Genomic DNA, 17,225 nt, shown 5'->3' on the forward strand with positions numbered 1-17,225 from the left:
CTTACATCAGAGTGTTCTAACCTTGTACATGCTCTAACTGTTAATCTTACAGCTTTTCTGAACTTTTCTGGCAGTGATACAACTTCATAAGCTGGCTCAATGAACCCAGCACACGCATGACCTCTAAACTTGAAAAATACTCTTGAAGGTGGTGTATGCTAAAGCGCTTTTGTTCTCTGACAGATATTTTTCTTTTAGGTGGTAGTCTGTGGTAACATACAGTAAAATGGTTATGGTAATAATGCTAACATATATGGTAAAACGTTTCGCAAACTAAACATCTAGTGTAGTCTTTATTACTGTATTGCCTTTTTACACAAATTGAAACCTGTCACAGATGTTGACATTTAAACTAAGAAATCAAGCATGTTTATTTTTTTTGTTCTTTTATTTTATTTATTTAGAGACAAATTACTGAAGCATAAAGATTCACTAGTAAACTGTCTTTCAGCAGTCACTTTGGATCTAGTCTCAGCCTCTGATAGTATGCCAATGGACCGCTTTCATGAGTCAAGATAAACAGGATTTTCTCAGCTTGTCAAAATCTGGTTTACAAGTTACCAGACGGCTACAGTGAGTCCTTCTGAAGAAGCAATTAGTTGCAGTGTTTGCCAATGAATTTATGAAAAATATTCAAGTGTTTTCCTTGAGCCACTTAAAGGGATAGTTCACCCAAAAATGAAACTTCTGTCATTAATTATTTACCCTCATGACCTTCGTTCATCTTAAGATCAAAAATTAAGATATTTCTTTAAGTATTTTGGTATATGCCTAAATTTTGTACAGCTCTTTGGCCAACAGCTGTTGTTTTTAAATGTGCTTTATAAATAAGTATGACTGACTGACTGACTAACGCCAAAAGACAGTTTGCTCTGGCACAAGCTGTTAGTAAAACTGGCCCCTAAAGTTCATTCAAATGTTCATTCATTTTAAGCATATTAAATTAGGCAAATACATTAATATGGTATGTATATTGTGATAGGTCAAGCAAAAATGGCAACACTCAGTGTCATACAGTATGTAACAGGGTACCAATGTGTCTTTGGCCTGAAAAAGTTGGAAGACTCCTGGGGTGGACCTTCTTTAAAGATTTCTTGCTCTGTTCCTCCATGCCAACTAAAGCACAGCACCAGCATGTCTCCGCACTTTGATTTTTCATTCCTATTCAACCTCAGTCAGCCACTCTTTTGACTCATCTCCTTCCTCAGCCCTCTTTAAATAATCCCTGCCTATCACTGCATCTAGGCTGGACAGGGTGAATTAGAACTTGTCTCTTTATAGTGTTTGTTCTGCGTCCATTAGATTGACTCACCTATGCTCTGTCTAAGTCATATCCTCCCTTTACTAATATTCATCTTTCTGCACATCAGACGAGATATAGATAGAGCGTTGAATAATGGTGATGAGAATGGCAGATATTGTCGAACATGACCTTTCTGCCATGTATGTGTGTGCATGCAAAATAATGATGTATTTTCATGCAGTTCGAGTTGCAATAAGCCTTCATATATCCATGGCATTGGTCTGTGGATGAATGCCAGTAGCATTTTGACTGCTCAGAAGTTTCTCTTGGAAGAACACAACATTTGAACAACTTTGGTGTCCAATTATATGTAGATTAATGGAATGATTAAGATCTTGCATTAACTGTCTTTAGCCATAATACCCCCCAAAACAATCATTTGCATTAACAAGACTACTCAATTGGTTTGGCATATGAATGGGCAGATGGTTACTATCTATTTAGGTTGTTGTTTTGGATTTGCTTCAGGCCTAAATCAGTATTTGTAATCGTTGAGCAGTTGGATGGTGTTTATATTGGTATAAATGGAAGTGTTTGTTTGATTTTTATCTGTCCAATCTGTCCGCTGGCAAGAGGATTGGTGCTGAATGGAAAACAGCTCAATAAACAGTTTCCCCTCTCACTTTTCATTTTCTGTTTTTTGTCCCCCTCTTTTCTCAGTTGACCAGATATATCATTTGGCCTCGCCTGCATCGCCTCCCAACTACATGTATAACCCTATCAAGACGCTGAAAACTAATACTATTGGTACTCTGAACATGCTAGGTAAGTATCACCCCAAATTTATGTTCCACTAAATCTATGATGCTTTAGAACAGGGGTCTCCAACATGTCGCTCGTGAGCTACCAGTAAGTTGTGGCCAGATTGGAGGTAGCACACCAAGACATACTTGACATATCGGCCTGAGGTTATTTGAATTATCCCATTTCATATTTTAATGATCATTAAACCCGTATTTATTATCGTGATTTGAAAAACTCAAAGTAACTATTGTTCAGCTTTGATTAAAGTTATTAAGAGTCTCACGCAGGCGCAACACACAGAGTAGTTTCGTTTTGTGTGAAAACATGACTAAAGGCAGACTGCTGAGGGAAATAATGCATATTTATATGAAAGAATGTATGATTTAATTATTTGTATGAATGCATAATAGGAAAACGACTATCTTAAGAAAAGTTTTGATGGCATTTGCTTTCCATCTTCCCTCTGTGTAAAGGGGCGGTCACACTTCACTTTTCTTTCTGTTGACTTCCATTCATACGCATGCGAATGCGTCAGACCGGATGCGCAAGCTTGTGTAAAACATTTCGCCTTTCGCTGCGTTCCAAAGTTCAAGTTTGGTGAACTCTGACCTGCGAATTCGCATCACGTGAAGATGTGGGAACAGTAGAAGATTGATACGTCACTGCGTGACCTCTCTGTACAGAAATTCAAAAATGGAGGAAGCGCTAATTTTAGCCGTAGCGCAGCATCCTGTTTTATATAATACATCTTTAAAAGATTATAAAAATAAAATAAAAAAAGCTGCTGCATGGTTCGCAGTGTCAATGGAAACAGGAACAGATGGTACATTTGAATGTGGACACATTTTATAATTTTTTTTTGTTTAGTGTGTATGTATTTATTTAGAGAGAGAGAGAGAGAGAGAGAGTACAATATAATAAGACGCTTTCGATTCCGTCGCAAAAGACACAGTACAAGCACATCGGAATCTATGTTGTGATAACTGAGGCGAAACCTTGGTGCCTGATGTTATATCCTGCTCCCGCCCATATTCGCAGCGGCATCCAAAAAAATTACACACATTGAAAGTCTAGTGTGACCGCCCCTTAATGTGTAACAAAGCAGTTTTTTTAAGAATCGCAGCTTTGTTTACAGAGGTTACCGTAGAAATAGCTCTTTTCTGTTCATAAGCGCCACCTGTTGTCAAACCGTGGATTTACAAATTCATTCAGTCTGTCTGCCATATTTTTGTTCAGACAAGTGACAAGTGAATCCATGGTTCTCGGTACCAATTTCAGTACCAAAGCAAAACACAAAACATACTAATTAAAAAAATAAGATGTACAAGAATCAATGCCATTCTTTATACTTAAAATTGTTTAAGTTTTTCCGCAAGTAATAAAAGTATGAAAAAACGTAAACAAGTTACACCCGAAAGATTTGTCATATTTCTGCTGCCGCTGATAAACAACTGTAAACTTGTCTGTTTTAAGGTTTGCTGGTGTGTTTCATGATCTTCCTTAGCCTGCAGCTGTAAAAGGAAAATATAATATACTTAAGTAAAACAATGGACTGAGTCTGACCAAATGCAACATTAGATCATTGACAACAACTAAAATATAACTTTTCAGTAAATAAATTTAATAAATTTAGATAAGATTACATATATTTTAAGTCAAATGTAGTATATCAAATAAATGGAAACTGTAGTATTAAAAACACTTTACAACAAGATTCCATTTGTTAAATATCATGACCTATCAGTAAACAATAGTTATATAGCAGTTTTTCTTTATAGGATTCATTTCAAAATGTAATACATAAATCACAAGTTCAATCTGTTAAAAATATTTAATGCACAATGAACAAACATGAATGAAAGTGTTTGTACTAAATAACGTTCAAAAACATTAATGTTGTAAAATATATTGTTCACTCACTGTAAGCTGATGTTAGATAATAACATAAAGTCATGTTAATGAGTATTGTAAAGTCTATACAGGAGATAAAATTTGACTGTATTTTCATTTAATCCAAACTGTGTACATATATAATTTTAAAGGGCTTTTAAAACCTGCTAGAGTTATCCAGCCAAGAAAAACCACTAACCAACTAGCTATACATTTTTTTTTTTTTTTTTTTTTTTTTTTTTTAAGTACTTTAAAAAAAAAACCTGGTACCGTAATGTTTTAATTTTTTTAGTACCAACTTGGTACCGAAGTACCAGGTCTTTTGACAACACTAGTTCAGACCAATACGAAAATTGGACCAAATTTGTTGTAAATCTTAACAGGTCGAAGGAAAATAGCTGACCTTGTTATCAGAAGTTGAGATTTATGGATCAGATTTTTCTTTTTATTGACTCATCCTTTATATATATTTAATGATTTAATGGCTGAAATGTTATAATTTAATAAAAAATGGTCAAAACTTTATTTGAACATAGTGCATGTCAGTAGATAACATTTTCTGAATATTTTTTTGTTAGTTTAAAATCCGACCATCATTTTTTTTAATGTTTTTATTTCACTGTTTATGCAAACAAAAAATGCATATGTGCTAATTTTATTTGTTGGTTTTTGTCATAAAACTTGGTAACATAATTTCAGTGTGTGCATCAGTACTTTTTTTAACATATATTTTCAGCACATTTTAACAATGCCATGTATAACAGTTTGAATTTATATTTAAGAGGTTTAGGTATTGTATAACATTGGTAGCGCTTAGCCGCATTCATTTTTAAAAAGTAGTTCCCCAATGAAATAAGTTTGGAGACCCCTGCTTTAGAAAGTTTATGATCCGTATGATGCATATTAATATAAATATTAATATTTGTCACTTAGTATAAATTGGACTCCCTAAAAAAAATAGCTCAGCATGATGTATGACCTGTTTTAAGATTTATTTTGTGTCATAATTTTGTGTTGTCACATGCTCTTTTACCATTACTGATAAGGTCAAATCTTGTACATCTGTCAGTTTAAAAATATTTAAACTGACAGTCAAACTAACGAGGCTTCCCACTACTGTGTACCAGGCAACAATCTGTAACTCAGACTATGGCTTTGGTGATAGACTTGTTAGAGTAAAGAGAGAAAATTGCAGCAGGTACAAACCATTTAGTTCAATTGAATCTTCTGTAAGTTTTGGAAAGGACAGTGTCTTTAATCATCCACATTGCATTCTCTTTGGAGTCCTCAATCAGATGTCCATGGTCTGTAAGTACAGCAGTAAAAGACCATAATGCTTTTTTCTTTATTTGTTGGTGATAGAGTTTTCTAAGTTGTCATTTCTGTGTTGACATGAAATACTCTATTTTCCATCTCATGCTTGCAATTACATATAATTGCTTGTGTAGGTTATTGCCAGGTCACATGGAATCTGTTTCACAGAAACTCTTGAGACAGGGTGTTTATTTTAAACTTGTCATACCATATTAAAAAAACGACCAGCCACAGTTTAAAAATACATGGTCAAGACAACCTGGACTAATAAAGTGGTGCACACATATTAAGCAACCCAGGCTGACTGGAAATAAGTGACTCTGGCTATATTTCTGCAAAACTGCAAAAATGTACCTATGCATACATTTCACTGTAGTTTCCAGCTGCAACTTTTGTTGCTTTTTGCTCAAATTATTACAGGGGCATATAATCAAATTTTAGCTTGTGACTTGAAAACGAACACTTTTTGATGTTTGCATCAATAACCAACTTCATATATGTGGCTTTTTTGATGCAGTAAAATTGCTCAGTAGCTCACCTAGTACAGCACTCCACTTGTGTTGCTTGAATACAAGTCTCAAGAAACACAAGTCACGTAAATGAACTCAAAGGCCTGTAGAAGCAAGTTAAAATGGATGGTTGCTTCAGCAAATGCATTTTTATCTCAAGTTTTTCCTCACACTATCGGTTAGTGTAGGTGGTACGTTATTTTCAAATGCAAAAGAGCATTAACTTTTCAGTGCCACTCTCCTGACATTTAATTTCCAAACTGTTGTGATATGTGCATTAACTGATGTAATAATGTCATGTGTGTGTGTGTCAGGGAAACATAAGCTTAAATCAAATCTCAATGCATCAGTGTGTAGATAATCATTTATATTGTACATCCAGTGCATGTCCTGTTGTAATAGAGTGACTCTCTAAAAAAATTTCCAGCCAGTCAAAACATTTAATGGAAATAATGAAATTTTAGCACTTAAGCACAAACATTAAGCTGTGAAAAGTGGATTGTTGCACACATTTTTCTTTGACTGATGTCCTGATCACGATATCTTTGCTTCTTCCTTGCAGCCTGTTTCTGATTGATGTCTGGTTTAGGTTTTTCTGACTCATCCAATGGGGAGTCACTTATTGATTGATGAGTCAGACTCTGTCTGGTTAGATACAATTTAACAACTGATTTGCTCATGTCTCTCTCTGTTCACAGGATTGGCCAAGCGAGTCGGCGCTCGTTTGCTCCTCGCCTCCACTTCAGAAGTGTATGGAGGTACGTGAACAGATGTCTCCATTTTAATGCTAGCAGTGATGCAAAGGGGGCACTAAATAACGAGACATTTATCGGATAGATAAACACACCTACACTTAAATTGCTCTGCTCCTTTTGGTACTTCATTATAAATATGTTGTAGAAGTAGTTACGCTGCAGAAAATTGACCCTAAATTTCTGACAAATCTATCAATGTGCACCTGGTTTTTGACATCAGAGACCTGTAGTCATGAAGTTTTAGCACGTTAGCTATATGTCTGTACCACATTTTGAGTTGAAATCAAAAGCTGAAGGGAGAGGGAAGGAGTGCTTCAGTCAGTTTGAGTGTGCATGAGTATGGAATCTGAAAAGATTTTAGTAAAGGTTGAACTTTATGACTGTTCTATGAAGTTATAAAAAATCTGATCCCAATTGTGAAGAATGGTGGTGGAAGTGATGTACTGTAGTGGAGGCTGCTTTGAGGTAATCTTGAATTGAACAAATAATATGGCCAAATTGGCCATGTCAAAACCTGTAGTTTATAAAATTTGGAGGCAAACGGTAAATGTAAGAATGCTTTCTCCCAAGTCAGAAGTCTGAAGATGTCTTCCAAAGGAGAAATCAGCTCTTAAGGCTAAGGGAATGTCCAGACAATTGTGTTTAAATTGTTTTTGATTTATTTTCAACAAATCACAGAAAGAAAAATTGAACAATTCACCTGCACATCTCTTAAATAAGCAATAATTACACTGCTGAGAGGTTGTTGGACCTGAAACGACTCAACTACGCCTTTTTCTGGTTAACCCAACATGTCTTTGAGATGTTTAGATATTTTTTTCTTTTTGACTGAAAACGAGCTTGCAATTGATCTTCTGCAGTTTGATGGTTGGATAATCAGCCCATTTGGGATTTGGGAATGAACACAGATCTCTGTCCATCAACAGAGAAATGTAGCTTCCAAGTTACGTGTGGTCAAGGTTTTGATGATTGGTTTTTAAAGTTTATTCTTTTATTTGCTCTTCTCTTTAGTATCTTTAAGCTGGACAAATGCAATTCATTGCATGAAAGAAAGAAAAAAACTATTATCACTAGAAAATGGCAGTTCCATCAATTCAGCTGTTGGGCCATTCATTGCCTTCAAACTTCGTAAGAGCTACTTTTCTTCATGATGGTTGCTTTAAGTCACTTATTTGTATTGTTGGGTACAAAACGGTTAAAACAATTAAACCTTTGGAAACTCTATAGCTAAACTGAAATAATTTGAACTATTACACATAACAATTTAGCCCATGCATTTGCTTAAATAGAGTAGCAAATGTGGCCAAGTCAAAATAACTCTCACAAAAGTTATAGAGACCCAATGGCGCGGGAAGGGGGGTGCTGCGGGGGCTGCAGCCCCCCCCCCCCGTCATAGCATCAGCCCCCCCTGGTGGGGGGCTGTGGACTAACCTAATATTTTTCTTAAAAACGTGAAAAAAATAAAAATAAAAAAATAAAAAACAGACATAACAATGTGTTTAATGTGGGATTAAGATATAGTGTATAAGATATAAACTAATGATTAATTATTTTAATATTTCGTTTTATAAAAGACTAACCTAGCCTCCTCAGGAATGCTTCCGTCACCTCACACTTGTTTGGTCATGGCTAGCAATAAGCAGCAGCCAAACGTATTTCGGACTTTTTTTCGGGTAACACAGTTAAGAAAAGTAAAAATAGTGATGGGAATTCTTCTCAAACAAAGGATGTCAACAATAACGTCGATGAAACGGCGACTGAACCCTCGCCAAAGACTGACACTGACACAAACTCGGTTCAGACTAGTGCTGTTAGTAGGCCTATGTCAGCATCCGCGAGCAGCGAGGTTTGTGAGCTGGACGTTAACATGGATTCTGCTGAGGTCGGGACACATGATCGGATGGCTGCCAGGGAAAATGAAATAAATGTAGAATTTGTCATGCTTTGTTCCGATCAGAATAATGGGCGTTTACTAGCCGCTCTCAAGCGCACGACCGCATGCATAATTTTGCCACAAAGAACCGGCTGAAGAAATGATTATGAATTTGTCAAAAATAGCAAGGAGACATTTAATTGTTTATTAATAAAAATGGTGTTTTCTGTGTCGCTGCAAAGACGATGCGGACTCGCCATGAACGCCAGAGAGAAATGCACATTTCATATGGATTAGGCCTACATATTCAGAGAGTAGCCTATTTCTTTTCGTGTTTTGAATATTTCTCGTTTAAAAGTAGACATTTTTAAGCTTGCTATAATATATAGCCTATATTTCTCAAAACTATCTGTGAGGCACAAGCTGAGTTTCTGCGCCCTCCAGTTCACGTGCAATACAAGTGATGTGCCGGCACCTTATTACATTGTCTGCTAATATATTTGCTTGTTTATTTAAATACATGCAATGGGTTGATAAAATATTGATCAAAATTAAGATACAATTTATACAAAACGAAAATCTTTTAAACAGAGTCTTTCTACAAAACAAAACTCAATAAAGTGGTCAAAATCATGTCTTACCCACTCCATGTCTCATAGGCTATTGCGCATGATGTATCATATCTTTCTCATGCTGCATGCTCACTTTCATAATAAACATTTGATTAAATAAATAAAAAAATTACATTAGCCTATAATATTTAAACAAATATGAAACCAAATATGTTTTCTTTAATGGCTACAACACATAGCCTAAACAGTACAGAGATTTTTTTTTTTTTAATTATTTTTTTTATTTATTTTTATTAAACATCAAAGTACAAGTATATAAAGTACAATTTTTGTGTATAAAACAGTAACAATCACGCCAGGGGATAAGACTAGTAGAGAAATTTCATGTCGTCAGTCACAACATAATGACGTCACATATTTTCCAACCCAGCCCTCAGCCCCCCCCGCATGAAACAGCTTCCAGCGCGCCTGTAGATGTGGACTAGTTTAAATAAATTATAAAGTATTTGGGTACAAGTTGTTTAAATATTGCAGTGTAAGTTTATGGAAGGAGGAAAAAATTAGTAGAAGAACATGGTCAAACAGGGAGGTGGACCAGTCTTGTTATAGAGGAAACTGCTGTTTCAAGAACTGGAAATCTTGACTGTATGAAACCTCATTGATTCTTTATATTAGTATGAGACCTTTTTGGCCTCATACTAATATAATTTTGATGTCTTTGGTGCATAGACTTTATGATCATGGGACTTTCCAGCAGGCAACCATCCCAAAAGATCCATCCAAATCTACTGAAGATTGGTGCAGGGATTGGTCATAGAATGTTCTTGAGGGGCCTGTTCAATCTCATCAGAAATACTTGGAGGGATTTGAAGAAAGCAGTGGCAACATGACGATCAAAGATTATCAGGGATCTAGAAGCTTTTCCAAGTAGGGAATGAACCAGGATTGCAATAGAGAGGTGACAGAAGCTTGATAGCACCTGGAGGTTATAAAGAATGAATATGGCTTTAGGGGGTTGTAGAATGTCTTGTAGGTCAAGGGGACTGAATAATTTTGATTGCAACTGAGCAGTTTTGATTTCAGAAGTCACGCATACAGATTACAGCAGTCTAATCTAACAGGCTATTGCACAGCAATCGCCACATGCTTTAGTCTGACATAATCTCAGTAATTTTGATAGTAGTGATTTTTAAAAGCTAAAACAGAGGTAAGAGGAAGAAAAGGTCTCAGGTCCTCTAGAATCTCTTGTGCTATCTATTGTGTAAGTAGTGGTTTCTTTATTTTGTCAATGCATCATCAGCATGTTTGAACAAGTCACATGACGTTTTAATGTCAGAGCTAGATCAAATGTTTTGAAACTTTGTATGTCTTTATGATTTATTGCCAGAGTCTTTTAAATCATGTATCTATTCATAGTTCTGTGGCCATAGAAATGCACTGCAACCATTTATAAAAATGTCAAATTTTTCTTTTTTCATTTTGGCCGTATGGACATTATTTTGTAGATCTCCCTTATTTTACAATTTAAAATGTTTAAGTTAAATGTGAACCATAGGAGGTTGTGTATTGTATATCATGTTTGTGCATTTGTGTCTTCAACTAGACCCAGAGGTGCACCCCCAGAATGAGGAATACTGGGGTCATGTGAACCCTATTGGCCCCCGGGCCTGTTATGATGAAGGGAAACGTGTTGCTGAGACGATGTGTTACGCCTACATGAAACAGGTATGAGTGAAATTAGATGGATTTCTGTATTTGATTTTTTTTTTTCATCAGGCTCTCGAGGTGTATACATATTCTTTTTCCAGTCTACTTAATATTCTTTGCTGTCATTTTCTTATCCAAGCAACATAATAAATAACAATAAAAGAATACGCCAATTATAATTGGAGGAAGAAGCTAATAATACATATAATGTAATGTCATGTAAAGTCACCAACTGTACTTAGACCTCCAAAGCCATGGTGAACTTGAAATGGTGCAAGAATCTCACATATTGTTTATACATCAAAGGGCTAAAATTTCTATGCTGGAAGATGGACAAATAATTTTATGGAAAACAAGGCAGCTTGGCAACCTCACAACAGCGTGGATGGATGCACGGTTTGATGAGAAATTAAATGTGAAACTGAAATGGTGAGCCAAACCATTAGCAGCATTTTTAGATGCTAGCCTTATTCCTTATATTACTCTTACCTTTACAAAGAGTATGCTATAGAGTATTACCCTTACTCCCTATGCATATGCACAAATTTGTGTGTGAAATCTGCATACAAACATGTATAACGAACAAATCGTGATTCACCAATTACTTTCATACTAAAATGTATTTAAAAAAAAAAATACTTTAGGGGGCTTTATAAATATGTTAAATTTGTTTTATACAGATTGGGATTAAGTTCCCTGGTACAGCGCAAAATCATTTCCAGAGGTTAGATAATCAGAAGTTAGTTATTTTAAATATTTTGTTCTATCATTAATGTACCAAATACTATGGCCTTTTGAGTAATGCACTTTTGTGGTAAATAGATTTACGTCGTCAGTTAAAACCATATTGTATTTGATGCAAAATTAAAAACACAGTACCTAATTCTCACTTTTAGTTTCTAAATACAATTAGATATAATGACAAAATAAAGCCTATTGGGTCACTTGTTAAGCACCTTGGTGTTACCTAAAGGTTGATAATCTTGGGCTGTGTTTGGTTGACACCCAGGCAAGATCATAATGATCATCTGGCTCGCTGGTTCTTTGTGAAACGTTAATTTCCTGTCTGTGTCTTCTTGTTAAACACTATGATGTGATTGATTGGCACCAGCCTTTGCTGCAGCTGATTTTATCTTTTTTTTTTCTTCACTTGGAGATTTTCTTCATATTCATATTCATTGTTCCTTCAGTACATACATTGTCGCTCTGTGTCACCACATGAGAAATGCTCCCTCACAAGTTTGATTTGAATATCAATAGTGACATGGCATCGGGCATATAAATTCAGTGACATTTGAGAAAGATAAAGGCTGTTTGACAGTTATTTGAAATAACAGTCTGTCTTATGTTCAGAAGATTATTTTATCCCTGTTTACCACCTTTTATGCAGGTTGAGGATAATATGCCAGTTTTGATTATTTTTGTTTTGCATAAAACACAGCCTAAAGGGATAGTCCACCCCAAAATGAAAATTTGGTCATTCAGTTGGAGTCTAAATGTCAAAGTGTTTTGTTTTTGTCCATAGAATGAGAGTCAATGGTCATTAAAATGGCTTATCAAAATTCTTCCAAATATCCTGTGTTGGTTTTCCACAGAATAAACCAAGTCAGTTTTCATCATTTGGGTGAGCTATCCCTATAAAGCTAGGTGTATATTTATGCTTGATGAATGCATGAGGTTGTAGTGATGAAAGGCTGTTTTTCCATTAGTCCAACTTTAGATTAGTAATGAAAATCATCAAATCCAGGACTTAGAAATGAACCGTTCTCTCTTCTGTCCAATGCCCTTCCCTTGCTTTATTGTCATCTTGTTTCTTTTTTTCCCTTTCCTACACAAAGGGACTCTCCTTTTCATATTTATCAGTCCACCCCTCCTAATCTCTGTGTCTGAGACGTGATCATTGGGCTGGTGGAGGTGCTTTATCAGTCCACTGCATTTATTTATACTCTATTAGATTTACTCTTCCATTCATGCACTTCCTTCCATCCATAGCAATTGACTTTCCTATTTATCTAATTTTTTTGCTTTGCTTTCCGACTCTGGACAGACTCTGTTCTCTTCTGACCTCACATTATTACTTCTTTGTGTTTGAAAGAGTTACATTTACATTTAAAATCTCTACTTTTTACAATGTCAAAAGCATACTTATTAAAGTTCTTGATATAAGCTTACATAGTTTTTAAATGAATGAATCATCCATTTAAATATGATCTCACCTTGGTGTTACCTAAAAGGTTTGATAATCTTGGGCTGTGTTTGGTTGACACCCAGGCAAGATCATAATGATCATCTGGCTCGCTGGTTCTTTGTGAAACGTTAATTTCCTGTCTGTGTCTTCTTGTTAAACACTATGATGTGATTGATTGGCACCAGCCTTTGCTGCAGCTGATTTTATCTGTTTTTCTTCACTTGGAGATTTTCTTCATATTCATATTCATTGTTCCTTCAGTACATACATTGTCGCTCTATGTGTCACCACATGAGAAATGCTCCCTCACAAGTTTGATTTGAATATCATAGTGACATGGCATCTGGCATAAATTCAGTGACATTTGAGAAAGATAAAGGCTGTTTGACAGTTGTTTGAAATAACAGTCTGTCTTATGTTCAGAAGATTATTTTATCCCTGTTTACCACCTTTTATGCAGGTTGAGGATAATATGCCAGTTTTGATTATTTTTGTTTTGCATAAAACACAGCCTAAAGGGATAGTCCACCCCAAAATGAAAATTTGGTCATTCAGTTGGAGTCTAAATGTCAAAGTGTTTTGTTTTTGTCCATAGAATGAGAGTCAATGGTCATTAAAATGGCTTATCAAAATTCTTCCAAATATCCTGTGTGGTTTTCCACAGAATAAGCCAAGTCAGTTTTCATTTTTGGGTGAGCTATCCCTATAAAGCTAGGTGTATATTTATGCTTGATGAATGCATGAGGTTGTAGTGATGAAAGGCTGTATTTCCATTAGTCCAACTTTAGATTAGTAATGAAAATCATAAAATCCAGGACTTAGAAATGAACCGTTCTCTCTTCTGTCCAATGCCCTTCCCTTGCTCATCTTGTTTCTTTTTTTTCCCTTTCCTACACAAAGGGACTCTCCTTTTCATATTTATCAGTCCACCCCTCCTAATCTCTGTGTCTGAGACGTGATCATTGGGCTGGTGGAGGTGCTTTATCAGTCCACTGCATTTATTTATACTCTATTAGATTTACTCTTCCATTCATGCACTTCCTTCCATCCATAGCAATTGACTTTCCTATTTATCTAATTTTGCTTTGCTTTCCGACTCTGGACAGACTCTGTTCTCTTCTGACCTCACATTATTACTTCTTTGTGTTTGAAAGAGTTACATTTACATTTAAAATCTCTACTTTTACAATGTCAAAAGCATACTTATTAAAGTTCTTGATATAGCCTACATAGTTTAAATGAATGAATAAATCCATTTAAATATTGATCTGGATACTATGTAAATGCTCAGAGGACATGTAGTATGGGAGCGGTACTTATTTCTTTGCTATTTACTAGGGCAGGGGTAGGCAAGTTCGGTCCTGGAGAGCCGCAGTCCTGCAGAGTTCAGCTCCAACCCTAAAAAAAAACCTCACCTGCCTGTAGCCTTAGTAATCCTGAAGACACTGATGAGCTTGTTCAGGTGTGTTTGATTAGGGTTGAAGCTGAACTCTGCAGGACTGCAGCTCTCTAGGACCGAACATGTCTACCCCTGTACTAGGGATACACAATATTGAAGAAAAATATGATATGCCATAACTTGTTGAATAATTTGAAATGTGATATGTAATATGGTATTAGTCATGGGCCGGTATGAGATTTTGACGGTATGATAACCTTAAGCAAAAATATCATGTTTCACTGTATTGTTGTTGCAGCTCTAAAATGTGTTATTTTTAAATGTCTGGGTAAAAAAAAATAATTCCACTGAACACAATATATTTTATTTTTAAGCAACATACAGAATATTTGGAACAGCAGTATTTGTTTATTTTTTTCTTTGATTTGTTTCTGAAATGTTTGCTGAATTGTGGGCTGGTTTGCAGCTTTTGATGAGAAAAAGAAAAAAGAAGAAAAATAAATACTGACATATTTATTTAACCTAAATCTGTAATTACTGTTATTTAATTTTTGTTATATAATATAAATATAATTTGTTATTTCATATAATTTATTTATATAATCTCATATTCATAATTTGATTTAATAAGAACCCAATTTGTAGCAAAACAGAATGTTTGACTAGCTTTGTGAAATTCTACTACATGCCTGAAGGAAACAAATAGCAGAAGCTCTGAATGAGACGCAGATTCACTCTCTGACAGCAGGAGGCGCTTATGGAACAGCACATACAGCGTTTCCTTGGTTACTGGTTTAAACACAGCTGCACACTACTTTAATTTGAATTATACAGAGACGAGATGAAAAGAAAATACCATCTAAACTTTTCTAAATGCAGTCAGTTCCCCTCAGAAACACATTCATATAAATCCCCAGATCAATATTGAGTATTTTCTTCCAATAGTTTGTGCATCATGAACATTGAGTATAATCTGGTTTTGCCTGAAAGAAGAAAGTCATATACACCTAGGATGCCTTGAGGGTGAATAAAACATGGGCTAATTTTCATTTTTGGGTGAACTAACCCTTTAAAGGCATGGTCTAATTTTAATTTTTGGTTTTGTTATTAATCACTTACCACCATGTCGTTTTGGATGAAAACCAGGAGGCTTGTGACTGTCCTATTGACTGCCAAGTAAATTGCACTGTCAAGGTCCAGAAAAGTATGAAAGACATCGTCAGAATAGTCCATCTGCCATCAGTGGTTTAATACGATTTCGCGGAACTTTTTTTCTGATTTTTGCGGCCTAAAATTACTGATTTTGCTGCTGCTTTTCTCAAAATTTGTTGTGATATTGTGGCATTTTTTATTGTTTTGCAGTGAAAATATAGCACAGACAACATTCTTTTAACACTGTAGGTCTCCAGACTAACGTTTGAGGACACCAGCACTAGTCCCATTAAGTTCTTCAGAAGGTGGCACCAGCACCTGACAGTAAAGCACTCATCTATCCTAATCGCACATGTACATCTCGGAGACATCTATTTAATGTCTGCATTTACATATGCAAGATGTATTTTTAAGAGTGCTTGTTCATCTGCAATACGTCTCTAAGATGTTTCCTGTCAGATGTCAAATAGACATTTATTAGAGTGCATGTAAAACTGCTTCTATATCATAGTACACAGCAGACGATTCGCAGATCTTTAGCAAATGTCTTACAGATGTTATAAATATATTTACATCTGATAAAATTTACTTTTATTACTGTCATTCATAATGTGTATATATATAATTTAATAAATACAAAAATATATTTATTAGGGAGTGGAAATGGCCTATAAGTACTTCTCTGCAGCCATCTGCTAGTGGTAATTTAATATCTTTTTTATTTTTAAATAATTGTTTGATTTCCTACATTATGAAACTTTTTAGTTTTATAAAAGGGAGAAACCTATGAAGGATGAACAAATATCGTCACATTAAAAATAATTTTCAAATTCGGTAATAGCTTTGAAGTGCTGGGAAAAGTTGTGTGAAGCATTTAAAAACACTTGAAAACATTAGTTTTTCCTGTAGTTTTACTGTTAAATCAGTGGTGAACGGTGGTGGAGATTTGTGTTTATTGAACAATGTTTTTCCTGGTTTCCACATCAGTGGCGTTTGTTTTGATATCTGTAGCTTTAACAGAATTCTGCGCCGAATTTGAATGCTTCTCACAAGATTTAACAGAGATGTTGATTCTGTGGCGAATTCGACTGCTTGCTTCACTGTATCTCCCAGCACTGCGTATAACTGTGTCGCGTGATCGAGATCAGCCCGCGGCTTCAGCTCGAGCAGATAAACGGAACTGAGAAACAACCTTTCTTTGACTGAATGCGCAACGACGTCACAGGACACGTTTAAGCCCAGATTCTGTGGAAAATTTGCAGCAATTATGAATATTTGCGAGCTTTTGCGAAAATTTCTGCTATAAATACAGTGATTGCAAAATCCTGGAGGGACTGGGGCTAAGTGATTAAAGACAAAATTTTTATTTAGGGGTGGAGTATCCCTTTAAGTGACTGAAAGCCAGTGGGCAGGTCCTATGGTGAGAAAATGACTATTTGTCAATGTCTTGCTCTGGAGTAAGTGTTTATGCAAATGTTTGTGCCCTGGTGATGTCATCTGGCACCTCAGATCCAAACAAGACAGTGACGAGTGGGGCTGTGCCAAGAGCCTTGAGAGCAGAGCGAGGCCGGTGGAGTTTAATGACAATGAGCGACACCTGTGCCACTCGCCGGTCTCGAGTCCCACGGAGGAGCTCTGGAAGGATAAAAGGAGGAGCGACGACAGTGGAAGAAGAGAGAGGACCAGGCCTGTACTTTATTTGTGTTTTGTGTGCGGCAGTCGTCTGTGAGGGGCTGCCGCTTTACTTTTGTGTTTATTTTATTATTAAATGGTCTAAATGTTCGCTGATTCCTGCCGCCTCCTTCCCATTCTATAAACT

The 17,225-nt window shown here is 35.8% G+C and overlaps 1 protein-coding gene across 1 annotated transcript in view; it reads left to right on the plus strand.

The window, feature by feature from the left end:
* The window catches only part of LOC109095697 (UDP-glucuronic acid decarboxylase 1), a 56,858-nt gene that overhangs the window by 19,827 nt on the left and 19,806 nt on the right, over window positions 1–17,225 (plus strand). The window contains exons 7-9 of the mRNA XM_042730891.1: window positions 1,964–2,068; window positions 6,459–6,518; window positions 10,564–10,685. Of these exons, the coding sequence (XP_042586825.1) occupies window positions 1,964–2,068; window positions 6,459–6,518; window positions 10,564–10,685 (287 nt within the window). The remainder of the gene's footprint in view (window positions 1–1,963; window positions 2,069–6,458; window positions 6,519–10,563; window positions 10,686–17,225) is intronic.

The sequence above is a fragment of the Cyprinus carpio genome, chromosome B9 (genome assembly GCF_018340385.1).
Source record: "Cyprinus carpio isolate SPL01 chromosome B9, ASM1834038v1, whole genome shotgun sequence".
NCBI lineage: Eukaryota > Metazoa > Chordata > Actinopteri > Cypriniformes > Cyprinidae > Cyprinus > Cyprinus carpio.